This window comes from Hordeum vulgare, chromosome 5H (genome assembly GCF_904849725.1).
Source record: "Hordeum vulgare subsp. vulgare chromosome 5H, MorexV3_pseudomolecules_assembly, whole genome shotgun sequence".
In the NCBI taxonomy this organism is placed as follows: Eukaryota; Viridiplantae; Streptophyta; class Magnoliopsida; order Poales; family Poaceae; genus Hordeum; species Hordeum vulgare.
In genome coordinates, this window is record NC_058522.1 from 449,256,255 (window position 1) to 449,269,242 (window position 12,988).

The following is a 12,988-nucleotide window of genomic DNA, read 5'->3' on the forward strand; positions in this document are numbered from 1 at the left end:
CAACATAGATTATGTTGTAATTTTTTTTGCAACAAAGAGCATGTTGCGAAAATGTCCGTATAGTTTTTTGCGATAGGATTTGTTATAGAATATTTTCTGCAACAATGATCGTGTTGCAGAAACTTTTCTAACAAAGGTCATGTTGCAAAATACTTTTACAACGTAGGTCAGACTGTAGAAAACTTTTGCAACAAAAGATATTTGTTTTAATTTTTTAAAACATAGACCAAGTTGCGGAAACTCGTCATTGCGCCTATTTGCACTAGCTTCGTCGCTGTTAATCGCAACAACGTCGTTGTTGCAGAAACTCTACGGATTTGCTCGAGGGATGGGGCTCGAGCTCGGGGCCAAACCGAGGAGGAGACGTAGGGCGTCGGAGTCTAGGACGTTTGCATCGGCACCTTCGAAGTTGGTTTTGTCCAACACAGGACACGCGTCTGGTAGGAGAGGCGGTGGACGCGGTCGTAGAAATCCATCGGTTGATGGAAAGAGTTTTTCCATATTATATAGGTAGCCAAAATATTAACCATTTTTGTAGGGATGCCAAAATATTAGCCGGGCTAAAGCTTTTTCTATCGACGGGGCCTTGCTATTTGCGTGAGCCTTTAGGCCGTCGACTGACTGGACTGACAACACAAGCCTTCCTAAGACAGCCCATACGGCCCAATTCAATGGAGTCCGGCCTGGCCCATTTACCCCATCAAGCGAATCCTAGCCGTCGGTGCTAGGTCACGGCGACGCGAGGAGGCCATTTATACCCGTCCCAGCCGCCACGCGCTCGCCCTCCTCTCTCTCCCCCCACTCTTACCCCCAAGCCCCCCTACTGCCGGCGGCGGAGACGACGGAAACATGGTGCAGCGTCTGACCTACCGGAAGAGGCACAGCTATGCCACCAAGTCCAACCAGACGCGGGTCGTCAAGACCCCAGGTCCGGATCCCCTCCTCCTCCCCCTCTTCCCTGGACGATTTTCTCCCGTACTTTGGTGGCTTCTCTGATTTGTTGGTGCCAAGATCTTCGCTGAAACCGGTCGGTTTTGTTCCCTGTGCGCCGCAGGTGGCAAGCTCGTGTACCAGTACACCAAGAAGAGGGCGAGCGGCCCCAAGTGCCCTGTGACCGGGAAGAAGATCCAGGGTGTGAGTTGCCGATAAGCTTTGCATCTCTATGAAAATTCTTGATTGTTTCGCTTTGTCACGGTAGGGGTATTCGATGTCTCGGTTTGTGTGGTGGACGGGCTGGATTCTTGTGTTTGTGTATGAGTTATGTGCGGTAAATGTGGATTATCTCCATCTTACAAATGCATGCCATCAGCTTTTAGGCTATCCTTTAGGCTTTTACCACACAGAGATCGGCTTGGTTGTTGTCAGATGCACAATTAGTAGATTGTGAATTGACCTTATGGGGCATCAGATTGATATTATACCGTTTCCTCAGATCATTCCTAAGAAGTTATTCCTTTTGGCGGGTTGTATTAGTGCAACGGTATCAAATTCAATGTTGGTTGTCGGACAGTTGGTATGATGGTGTACGTGGACAGCTGGCTGTTCAGAGTAGCAATGCTGCATTTCAACAGTAGTTCAATCGTAGTATTTATTTTAATGGTTCAATTATTCTTGTTTGTTTGTAGTGGTCCCTTTAGACTATATGAACAGTTAGATCGGTAATGTGTGTTTAACCACTTGGTTGCTCAGTTGTGTTGATTGTATTACACAATCAGATTGGATGATGCATGATTTTACTACCAGCAAAACATCCTCTCATGAAGGGAATAAATGTCCAGCTCATTTGGTCCTTCTGTGACTTCAACAGCTCCATTTGCTCACTTGGTTTGTTTTTATTATTGAAATGAGGTGCTTTGTAGAAGTCATCCGTACTTGTTTAAGCTGAGGGAACATTTTCTGTTGGAATATTTCCATTTTAGCCGTCTGTGGTTCAATCTTATTGAACTTGAGGGCTCATGATGTTGTCACTCCCAATTCCAGATTCCCCACCTCAGGCCTACTGAATACAAAAGATCAAGGCTGTCTAGGAACCGCAGGACTGTGAACCGTCCCTATGGTGGAGTGCTCTCTGGAACTGCAGTGAGGGAAAGGTCAGCAAACTTGCCTTAGAACCATCTGATTTCATTACACAAAACCTACCCTTCATGTAGTCTCATTTGATTTGTTTTCTCCTTCAGGATCATCCGTGCTTTCTTGGTTGAGGAGCAGAAGATTGTGAAGAAGGTGTTGAAAATACAGAAGACCAAGGACAAGACGACCTCAAAGTAATCTGTTTGAAACGGAAGTGCGAAGTGAGATGGTATTCTGTAAACAAGGAAAATATTTTTGTTGGTGGTTATGATCAATGGTTTAGTCCCTTCTAGCTAAATGTTTTAGAGTACTTGAAATCCTTCTGCCGCTGTGACATCAGAGATTGTGAAACATTTGATACCCATTTGCAATTTCATTTCTGAATGCATGTTGAATCTACTTGAGTTAATTTGGTTTCACCTAGCATTCTTGGTTATTGATCAAAAACGATCTTGGGTTACTTGCTCTCATGCCCTTGCTGCCCTGCCCCTTGGAGCAGAAAGTTCTTCAGAAACTTTACCCATTTCACCCCTAGATTGTTTACAATGCCTGTAAATTTTTAAGGAACAATTTTGATTGTGAAAGATGAAACATCTTTGGTATGAAGTTAGTTTTTGTCCTGACAACTGGGGTGAATAGTGCATATGTTCTAGTAGGATACTCTGGGTTGATTATGTTCCCTTTGGGCTGGATTGGTGGACCATACGGCTTTGCTCCTGGCTGCTGCAATCTCAATGTAGTGCTCTGCTTGGTCGCATTCATGAAATTGGTTGGAAACGTCATGTGCCCATATCCCATATTAGATACAGAGATCTTGCTGGACACGTTAGTACACTCAATCCCCACATTGTAATGAGATAGAGTTAACTGGAGATGGACTGGGCAGTGGTCATATAAACAAGGTGTGGAAGAACATTTTTGGGGCCTTTGAATTCCAGGAAATATAAAGCACTCTTCGTGGAAAATTCTTCATGGAGTGCTTCCTTGCTTTGGGGTTTTGGTTGGGCGCCATGTCCCAGATTCTGTCTGATCTGTTGAAGATGTCCAGCATTGTCTTCTCAAATGCAGGCGAGCAAAGGAGGCCTGGTTGCATCTTGGCATGTTGGAGACGATTCAAAAGGCTGTGGCCGAGGATAGGTCAAGTTCTATCACAATGGAGATTCTTTCACAACCTTGGATAATCTGCTTATGGCGGAGTAGGCTGTGGTGGCAAAGACGCCAGCCTGGAAGATTGATCATATGTGGAGAAGGCCCTGTCATGAACTCATGATCTGTCAAGGTGAACATTGATGCTTCATTTCATGCAGAGACACATACTCGTGCTGCTGGTGCAGTTATCCGAGATAATAAAGGTGATTTTATAGCAACAACAACTTGGTTCCTACCACATGTTAGCAATGTCGATTCTGCGGGGCTGATAGCAATTCCTAGCAAATCGGGACAGTATAGAGAGCCCTGTTCGGTGGCTCTCCGCGGAGCATATATAGCATGGAGCGGGCTTTTAGCAGCTCCATGAGTGCCTGTTCAGCAACGCTCCGCTCTCGGAGCGCACTTTGACCAGCTCCATAAAATATATCAGGACGCCACTCCGCTCCGGCACGGAGTCGCGGAGCGGTGGAAATCCGAACGCACCCTTAATACTGGATGCCACTCCGCTCCAGCGCAGCGGAGCTGAGTGGAGCTGAGTCCGAACGCGCCCTGAGTCAGACTAGTTTTGCACTGGACTTTCTGCAACTGATGGACGAGTACTTGGGCCCAGATGTTGCAGTGACAATGGAGTGCAAGCAAATGGCGACGGAGTTCCGAAGATCTACTTATATGCACAGTTACCGTGAAGCTAATCAGGTTGCTGATGAATTAGCAAAACCCTCTTTCAGTTTTAGATTTTCCAGCCTTTAAGGTTCTTGCATCCCTGATTTTGTTTCTCATCGCCTTCTAAACAATATGATGATAATATGACAAATAAAGTCTTTTGCCGTAAAAAAAATCTGGAGTTTGTTCTACTCCCTCCCATCCACATTAACTACCGTTGATTTAGTACAACTTTCTACTAAACCATCGATAGTTAATTATATTAAAATCAGCGATAGTTAATATGGATAAGAGGGAGTATTTAATTTTGAGGACCCCCATATGCCCTAGATGTAGAGTGCATGTTGTGGTTGTTGAGGCCTTGGGTCAAAGATACATAATACCTTGTTTTAATCTACTTGTTTGCCATTTGGACACCACTTCCCTTTTTACCCCTCAATTTGGATCTTTTTTATTATTTGGATGGAATTCAAATGCAATCTCTTTATCCCAACAAAATTACTTTACCTTTATAAGAAAAATGTATGGGCTTACATGGGCTGTACAATATATTAATTTTTTCATGATCAACACTTGCTTTATCATCTTAGCTGGGCAAACACCGAAGGTATGATAGCTTAACCACTATCATGTAACTTATGTTATGGTGAAAACCAATCTGGTTAAAACTTAAAACATGTTGGGAATCCATCTGTTGAAGTTCTTTCCAGGCAAAATGATTGTTTTAAGAGTCAGAATACTGATTTTGTAGTTATTTCATATTTTTTAATATATATCTGGAAATTTGTTTTTTTAATCAAGGCAAGGTGATAATTAGTTGTCTTGAAACTCGCATTAACCTCTACTCCCTCCGTTCCTACATATAAGTTTTTTAAAAGATCTCACTACAGGCTACATACGGATGTATATAAACGTACTTTAGTGTGTGGATTTGCTTATTTTTGCTTCGTATGTAATTTGTAGTGAAATTTTTGAAAAACTTATATTTAGAAACAGAGTAAGTATCCTTCTAGTTCTTCGGCTATTTGCCAGGGATGTAGGCGGACGGTGTCACGTCCGCAAGTGTATAATTAGAGCTGCACAATTATTAAAGCAACATGCCGTCGTGGACAACGTGGATGCGTCCGTTTGCATCCCTTTCGCTTGTACAAGTTTGTGAAATTCCGCTTATCCTTTGCTTATCAACCTGTTAATCTTGGCATGAAGTGGATGGAATTGTGATCAGAGAACGCTTAGCTTGCAATAGCTTGAACCACGATTAGAAAATACTTTATTCTAGAAGTTGAAATAAATAACTCTGATGGATATGAAGTTGTACTGTACATGAGAAAGCTCTAATCTGCACTTCAGACTTGGAATTACTCCCTTGTCTCAGTTGTCTCACTGTGTAATGTTTGGTAAAGTTTATAGAAAACAACAACCACCACAATACCAAATTAACCTTTACTGTAAGAGGGAAGTTTATTTGTTTCGCTTCTATCCCTCCCAATCCATTCGGTACATGTCTCCCCTCATTAATGTTTTTTTTAAACCAACACCCCAGCTCCTAATTTCTGGGTAAAGAAATCCATTGCAAAGTAATCAACAAAAAATAAATAAATGGCCAATAGCAAGAAATCACTTGCAAGCAAACAACAAAATCAACTAACATAGTTATATGTACAGAATCTCAATCACATCATATCTTTCCTTACATTTAGCCTCCTCACAACATATCTCAATCTCAATCCAACCAAAAGTTTCCTACGTTGAACCACTAGAATAAATTTGCCCCATTGCAACACATGAGTATTTAGCTAGTATTATTAATTACACAATTACTGTTTTCTATTTAATAATATAATGAGTAATTAATATTGTAGTAGTTGATTACTTTTATCTAAATAATCTTGGTCAAACTTTACACTATTTTATTGTAGACAAAAATTATAGAGCTTATTTCTGGAGACAGAGAAAGTAGCATTTAAAGTGCGACTATCCAATCTGCACTGTGATGCCCAAAACTAACTTCTGAAAATGGATAACATCGCCGGATAATAAAACTCTCAAAATGCCATTTGTTATGAAATTCAGTAGACAAAATTGTGAAAAGAAATTCTTATTGACTGTAATGGATGAAATTGGGATGAGAAGCTGCATTCTTTGAAAGAGTTTGATAGATAGGTCTCATGGAGATGAAGTTGTACATGTGGATGTTGTATTAACTTCTGAAAAATACATCCAATTGAAAAAGATCTCCTGAAAAATATGTAGCATCTTTGAAAAAGGAAAAGCCTTTTGAAGAGTTATGTTATGAATTTTTGGGACTGTGAAAAGAGAACGCAGAGGTTATAATATATATTGTAGATGAAACTAAGGTCCTGTTTGGAACCACTCAGATTATGGTGTAGATTATAAAAACTAGATGGATAGATTGTTAAAAACTCATAATCTATTCTATCCCAGATAAAATCAGATTATAAATTGCTAATGACTCATTACCCTTGTAAAATTGGAGTTAATTACATTCCGCCACCGTCCTCTTTTTTAGAAAAAGAGAGGGAAGACAAGTCATTATGCAATGTAAAACCTGAATTACAATTTATATAATCTGGTCTCCAAACATGTCCACCTAGATTATTTTTATAAATCAGATTATATAATCTATCTTCATAATCCAGATTATCATAATCTATTGTGGTTTCAAACAGGGCCTAAGATGAGTCCTCCGCAAAAATAGAAAGTAGGATGAGAAAGCTCTCACAGTAAATTAAATAAAGAAAACAATGTCAAGAGTGGGATTTGAGATGAGTCCCCTACAAAAATAGAAAGTAGGATGAGAAAGCTCTCACAGTAAATTAAATAAAAAAGAGATGTCAAGAGTGGGATTTGAACCCACGCCCTTTCGGACCAGTACCTGAAACTGGCGCCTTAGACCAACTCGGCCATCTTGACTTGACGGGACTTTCTTGCAATTTAGTTTAATATTCTCGCCATCCACAATAAGGGTTAACATCCATTTTAGCAGCAAGCACCAACAAACACCTGAGTTTTGGATCTAGGAATTTCAAACCCAGCATTATTTGGGTGGGTAACCACAATGTTTATGTGCAACATGCCAACATCGCACAGTCACTCACAAAACCACAGTACGACGCAGGAACTCCCATCGCCGTGAAAAATTCAAGTGCAAGAGTTCACCGGCGACAGCGCGCGCTCAGCCACGCCCCTCCTCGCTCCGATTCCATCCCCACGCCGCCTCTCCCCTCCACCGTCTTGATGCCTCGACGCCTCTCCTCCCCCGCCCTCTCCGCCCACATACGCACGCTCTCCGCCGCCCGGGCCTCCGCGGCCCGGGCCGGTGCCCCCCACCTGCTCGACGGAGTGCCCCGCCCGGACCGCCTCGGGCGGCTCCCGCCCGAGCTCGCGGGCCTCGTCCGCTCGCGCGCCGCGGGGCACACGCCCAGCCAGTTCGCCTACGGGAACGCGCTCGCGGCCTGCACCCCGGCCGCCGCCACAGGCGTCGGGGCGGGCAGCGTCGCCTTCGCGGAGCAGGTCTACTGCGCGGCCTGGAAGGACGGGCTCGCGGGGGACGCCTACGTCTGCAGCGGCATGGTCGACCTGCTCGCCAAGAGCGGCCGCCTCGGGGACGCGCTCAGGGCGTTCGCGGACGGCGACAGCGGGAGCGCGGTCTGCTGGAACGCGGTCATCTCCGGGGCGGTGCGCAACGGCGAGCACGGTCTCGCCGTCGAGATGTTCGGCGACATGGCACGGGGCTCCTGCGAGCCCAACTCGTTCACTTACTCCGGGGTCCTCAGCGCCTGCGCGGCGGGCGCGGAGCTGTCCGTCGGGAAGGCAGTGCATGGGCTGGTGCTTCGGCGTGACCCCGAGTACGATGTGTTTATTGGAACGGCAATAGTCAACATGTATGCGAAGTCGGGCGACATGGTCGCTGCCATGAGGGAGTTCTGGAGGATGCCGGTCTGGAATGTGGTTTCCTGGACCACCGCGATCGCTGGTTTCGTGCAGCAGGAGGAGCCAGTTGGTGCTGTTCGGCTGCTCAGAGATATGGTCCGCAGCGGCGTGTCGATCAACAAATACACCGCTACTAGCATCTTGCTCGCCTGCTCCCAGATGAACATGATACGAGAGGCCAGCCAGATCCATGGAATGGTCATAAAGACAGAGCTGTACTTGGATTATGTTGTCAAGGAGGCTTTGATCCGCACATATGCTAATATCGGGGCTATTGAGTTGTCCGAGAAGGTGTTTGAAGAAGTTGGCAGAGTAAGCAACAAAAGTATCTGGTCGACCTTCATATCTGGGATTAGCAGCCATAGCTTGCCGAGATCAATTCAGCTGTTAATGAGGATGTTTCGTCAGGGTCTAAGACCAAATGACAAATGCTATTCTTCTATTTTCAGTTCTGTGGACTCAGTTGAGTTTGGCAGGCAGCTGCATTCGTCGGTTATAAAAGATGGGTTTGTTCATGGTGTTCTTGTGGGCAGCGCACTCTCCACCATGTATTCCAGAGGTGGTGAAATGGAAGATGGCTACAAGGTCTTTGAACAAATGCAGGAACGGGATGAGGTCTCATGGACTGCAATGGTTGCTGGTTTTGCATCTCATGGCCATTCAGTTGAGGCATTCCGACTGTTCAGGAATATGATTCTGGATAACCTTAAGCCTGACCATGTGTCGTTATCTGCCATTCTTTCAGCTTGTAATGGACCAGAATACTTGCTCAAAGGGAAGGAAGTTCATGGACATATTCTTCGTGTCTACGGAGAAACTACGTCTGTTAGCACTTGTTTGGTTTCCATGTATTCCAAATGTCGAGAAGTACAAACAGCTAGAAGAATTTTTGATGCAACTCCATGCAAAGATCAGGTCATGTTGTCTTCAATGGTATCTGGATACTCTACAAATGGTTGCACTGACGAGGCAATCTCACTATTTCAGCTTATGATGGCAGCTGGTTTTCAGATAGATAGGTTCATATGCTCGTCTATCCTTAGCCTATGTGCTAATATAGCAAGACCGCTCTATGGAAAACTATTACATGGGTATGCAACTAAGGCAGGAATACTGTCTGATCTATCAGTAAGTAGTTCACTTGTGAAGTTGTACTCCAAAAATGGTAACCTGCATGATTCTCGTAAAGTTTTTGATGAAATAAATTCCCCGGACTTAGTTACTTGGACAGCTATAATTGATGGATATGCTCAGCATGGAAGTGGTCAGGATTCTTTGGAGATGTTTGATTCGATGATTAGGCGTGGAGTGAAACCAGATAATGTTGTACTAGTGAGTATTTTAACTGCTTGCAGCCATAATGGTTTGGTTGAAGAAGGCTTCAACTACTTTAAATCTATGAGAAACGTGTATGGGCTTGAGCCTGTGTTACATCACTACTGTTGTATGGTTGACTTACTTGGTCGATCTGGGAGGCTTGCAGAGGCAAAAAGTTTTATTGGGAGTATGCCTATGAAGCCTGACTTGATGGTATGGAGCACACTGCTTGCTGCTTGCAGAGTTCATGATGATGCTGTACTTGGACGATTTGTAGAAAATAAGATACGTGAAGATAATTATGACCCAGGCTCTTTTGCAACTCTGTCGAACATTCTAGCAAACTCTGGAGACTGGGAGGAAGTAGCGAGAGTCAGAAAATCATTAAAGGGTGGCAAGAAAGAGCCTGGATTGAGTATGGTGTAAAAAGTGAAATGGCCAAAGTGTTCTATAAATAAAACAGAAATGCAGCACAATACATTGACTGTGATGAAATAATGACATCATCTCGGGGAATTTGGAAAAGAGGGCCAGTTGGTTACATGTAAGCAATGTGCAATGTATATCATTGGTATATTAGATAAACTGTTGAGCCTTTACACTATTCACCAGATTTTGCATTAGTAATAATTGTTCTAAACCTGTTAGGCATCTGATTAGTGACATTTGTTCTTGATCATGGAAAAGACTTGATGCCTATCTAAATTTGCACTGACAATACCGAGTCAGGCTCTTTGCTGAACTTAATTCGTCGTTCACTTTATGATATTTGACATGTAGGGCACACTTCTAATTCTCAGGGAGAGTATATGTATTCATAATACTGAAGCACTCAATATATACATCTGAAGCTATTTCTCTCTCTATTAGCCTATCTTCTGTACAGATGGGTACAATTCACAAAGTATATACTGGGCAGAAAATGTACAAGGGCAATTGCTAACACAAATGCTAGCAACTGAAGGTTGCTCTTCTTGTTGTATTATCTAACTATGTATGTATTTTTTCCATCGAGCAGCTATTGGACATCTCTGGGGGAGACAGGGGGACAATTGAGAGATTCACATGGCACATTGGATATCCAATCATCTGAAGAATGTACCCCCAAATCAAAGGGGAATTTTATTTTTGGTGGAACTTCATACTCATTGCCTGTAATGTATCCATTGTCAGGTTTTCTTGTATATGGATCTTCATCCCTATTTCCAATACCTCCATTTGTGTCTATAACCCAATCAACTGCATACCCGTTGCACTGTTCAGGCTGTTCAAACTCTATCTCTGGCGAGGCTTCATTCATGCTATTGATTATTCCAGGGGCTATGCTGAGAAACACAGCATCTGATGACCTCTGCAGGGTCTGTGTTTCAAATGGAAAGATGATTGGACTGCTATGGATGTCTTTGTCTGATATATGAGTTAAAGACGGGCTGCGGTTGAAATTTATGACTTTACATGAAGAGCCATTTTGTGAACTGTTGGGCTTCTGCTGCTGCCGCTCATGAAAGTAATGCTGGCTATTGAGCCGATTCACAGGTATTGCAGCTTCTGCCAAGCAAGAGCTTTCGAAAGCAAAATGTGAAGCTTGTATGGACTGCAGGGCAGATAAGAGATCTGGCTCTATTGTTGCAGTTGACTGAGGACCCCATGAGTGGGATAGTGCTCTTTGTGCCATTGAACTAGGCTTTTTGAATATCCTACAAATAGCCCAGGCATCCTGCCATCAGAAGATATATATCATATATCGAGATATTTGGAATTTTAGCGCTATAAGTAAATATTCTGAATAAGAGGCTTACATTGGCTGGAATATTTTTGTCTATCAGTACTTTAGGAAGTGATGGGTCAGTTAATGAAGGAAGCCTGAACTCATGCATCATCCAGTCAGTCTTGATTCCTTTTGCTGCTCTCCCTTTATAAAAGACAAGAGACTTCTTTAGGCCTATACACTTGGTTCCCTCGGAGGAGTAAATGGGCCTATCAGTTCCTGTTGCTTTCCAGAATCCAGCTCCTGTTACTCTATTTGGTCTAGCACTGTTACGGTACTTCCGGTCCCTTGGGCAGTAGAAATACCATTCTTTTTCCCCAGAACTTGCAAGTTCTAAGCAAGAGCAAGATAATCAATAAAACATTAGGGAAGGTAAAGGCGAATAATCCAAGGCAATGAAGTAATGTTTACGAATATTTAAGGAGGATAACTATATTTAGTTTGGTTTTCTGATGAGAAGGTTCTTAACTACTTCCTCCGTTCCTAAATATAAGTCTTTTAAGAGGTTCCACTACGGAACTACATACATATGTATATAGACATACTTTAGAGTATAGATTCATTCATTTTGCTCTGTATGTAGCCTCCTAGTGAAATCTCTAAAAAGACTTATATTTAGGAACGGAGGGAGTAGGTATGCAAATAAAGTTTATGTTTTGTGCGACTTTTGCTATAATATGCTTACTATTGTATTTTGAACACGTTGCATGCATACATAATGGATATGCACAATCTTGGATCTTCTGTGCTCTATCTGAGTATGATATGACCTTATTTACCATGACCACCGGTGACTGGTTTACCCATTGCTTGAAATATTGCTAGAAGATTGCCCAACATGTATTAAGAGTAAAACTTTGTACTGAAGTGATCAGAAATCACCAGTTCTCTTTCTCTTGTTTGTTTTAACTTGCATATAGGTAACTATGAGGACTCTATCTTTGTGCTGTAGTTTCGAAAAGTAAGGAGCAGTTCCTATAGCTAAAAGCCGAGCAGAAATGTTCCGGTTACATAGTGGATATTGACACTGGTGGCTATGACTTTATCTTCCATGCATTATTTGGCAGAAACAAGATGGTGAGTGTGGAATAATTTCGAAATTCTATCTCATCCCTAACGTGGGGCATAATATCTGGTGTCTGCATGTTACTAGAGAGATAGATGTCTTCCATTCATTCCGTTGATGGATAAATGCAAAATTGCATATGCTGGCATTTATTTGGTTATTTGAAGCTAAAGCCTTTACAAGATCAAAGTTCCTTGTTGCTCCATTCAGTAACAAATCAAATAAGAACAATACAGAGAAGGTAGCAGCTTACTTGGGAGATCCCATGGGTCATATTTGTAGATGTCCAGCTGCCTGATGAGCTCAATGGAAAGGGGTTTCTGCTGAATCTTTCGCTTGAGATAAAAACCTACCAGCTCTTCATCTGTCGGATGAAACCGGAAACCAGGCAGAAGTACCTCCTCTGACTTGTCCATATCACTTCTCTCATCCATGGCTAACAAGGGTGAAGCCTGATACAGGTGACACTGCCCTTGTATTACCTATATGGATGTAGTGTATGGTTTTAGGGTCCAAGTTGCTGAGGTGAAGACAAACTCACGAAGCTGTTTCTCTAATACAGTGTAAGGACTTATCAACTATGCACAGTCTACTATTTATATCCCTTGTTTGTGGCTTTGTGCTTGTGCAAAGATGGCAAAACTCTTACTGATAGTTATCTAATATAGAGTACAGGAATTCATCAACCCAGAAAAAGAATACAGAGAGGGCTTGATGGACCTAAATATATGGGAAAGAATGAATAGAAGACGAAGGTATCATGTGTAGCTTGAGGACATGAGGTAGGAAACTAGTACTTATATAACTACTGTGTAAGATTAACTGTTTTTCTGTTAGATTTATAGGCTCCTATTATATGCCTTGTATTCCGGCGCATAAACATGACTAGATGAGGCCCACAACTCTGAAGTCCCCCTTGCAATAAGATAACATTTTATTCAGTCTCCTTTTGAATCCATTGGATTTATTTAATCAAGGATTAGTATCTCAATGACGACAAG

The 12,988-nt window shown here is 42.7% G+C and overlaps 3 protein-coding genes, 1 long non-coding RNA gene and 1 other non-coding gene across 5 annotated transcripts; 3 read left to right on the forward strand and 2 right to left on the reverse strand.

The window, feature by feature from the left end:
- The first annotated feature begins 785 nt into the window (after window positions 1-785).
- LOC123398291 (60S ribosomal protein L34) lies at window positions 786-2,479 on the forward strand. Its single transcript, XM_045092771.1, has 4 exons — window positions 786-928; window positions 1,055-1,134; window positions 1,981-2,090; window positions 2,178-2,479. Exons 1-4 carry the CDS (start codon window positions 850-852, stop codon window positions 2,266-2,268), a joined length of 360 nt encoding a protein of 119 aa, XP_044948706.1. The 5' UTR covers window positions 786-849; the 3' UTR covers window positions 2,269-2,479.
- Window positions 2,480-6,735: 4,256 nt separating this feature from the next.
- Window positions 6,736-6,816, reverse strand: TRNAL-CAG. The gene has a single exon. It is a non-coding gene; the product is annotated as a tRNA-Leu (tRNA).
- Window positions 6,817-6,938: 122 nt separating this feature from the next.
- Window positions 6,939-10,337, forward strand: LOC123398294 (pentatricopeptide repeat-containing protein At1g74600, chloroplastic). Its single transcript, XM_045092773.1, has 2 exons — window positions 6,939-9,697; window positions 10,172-10,337. The coding sequence occupies exon 1, from the start codon at window positions 7,141-7,143 to the stop codon at window positions 9,577-9,579; it is 2,439 nt and encodes an 812-aa protein (XP_044948708.1). The 5' UTR covers window positions 6,939-7,140; the 3' UTR covers window positions 9,580-9,697; window positions 10,172-10,337.
- On the reverse strand, window positions 10,172-12,662 carry LOC123398296 (protein FEZ-like). Its single transcript, XM_045092776.1, has 3 exons — window positions 12,241-12,662; window positions 10,953-11,254; window positions 10,172-10,870 (listed from the first exon to the last, which is right to left on the reverse strand). The coding sequence occupies exons 1-3, from the start codon at window positions 12,419-12,421 to the stop codon at window positions 10,172-10,174; spliced, it is 1,182 nt and encodes a 393-aa protein (XP_044948711.1). The 5' UTR covers window positions 12,422-12,662.
- On the forward strand, window positions 12,465-12,896 carry LOC123398298. Its single transcript, XR_006610131.1, has 2 exons — window positions 12,465-12,550; window positions 12,656-12,896. It is a non-coding gene; the product is annotated as an uncharacterized LOC123398298 (long non-coding RNA).
- The last annotated feature ends 92 nt before the right edge of the window (window positions 12,897-12,988 follow it).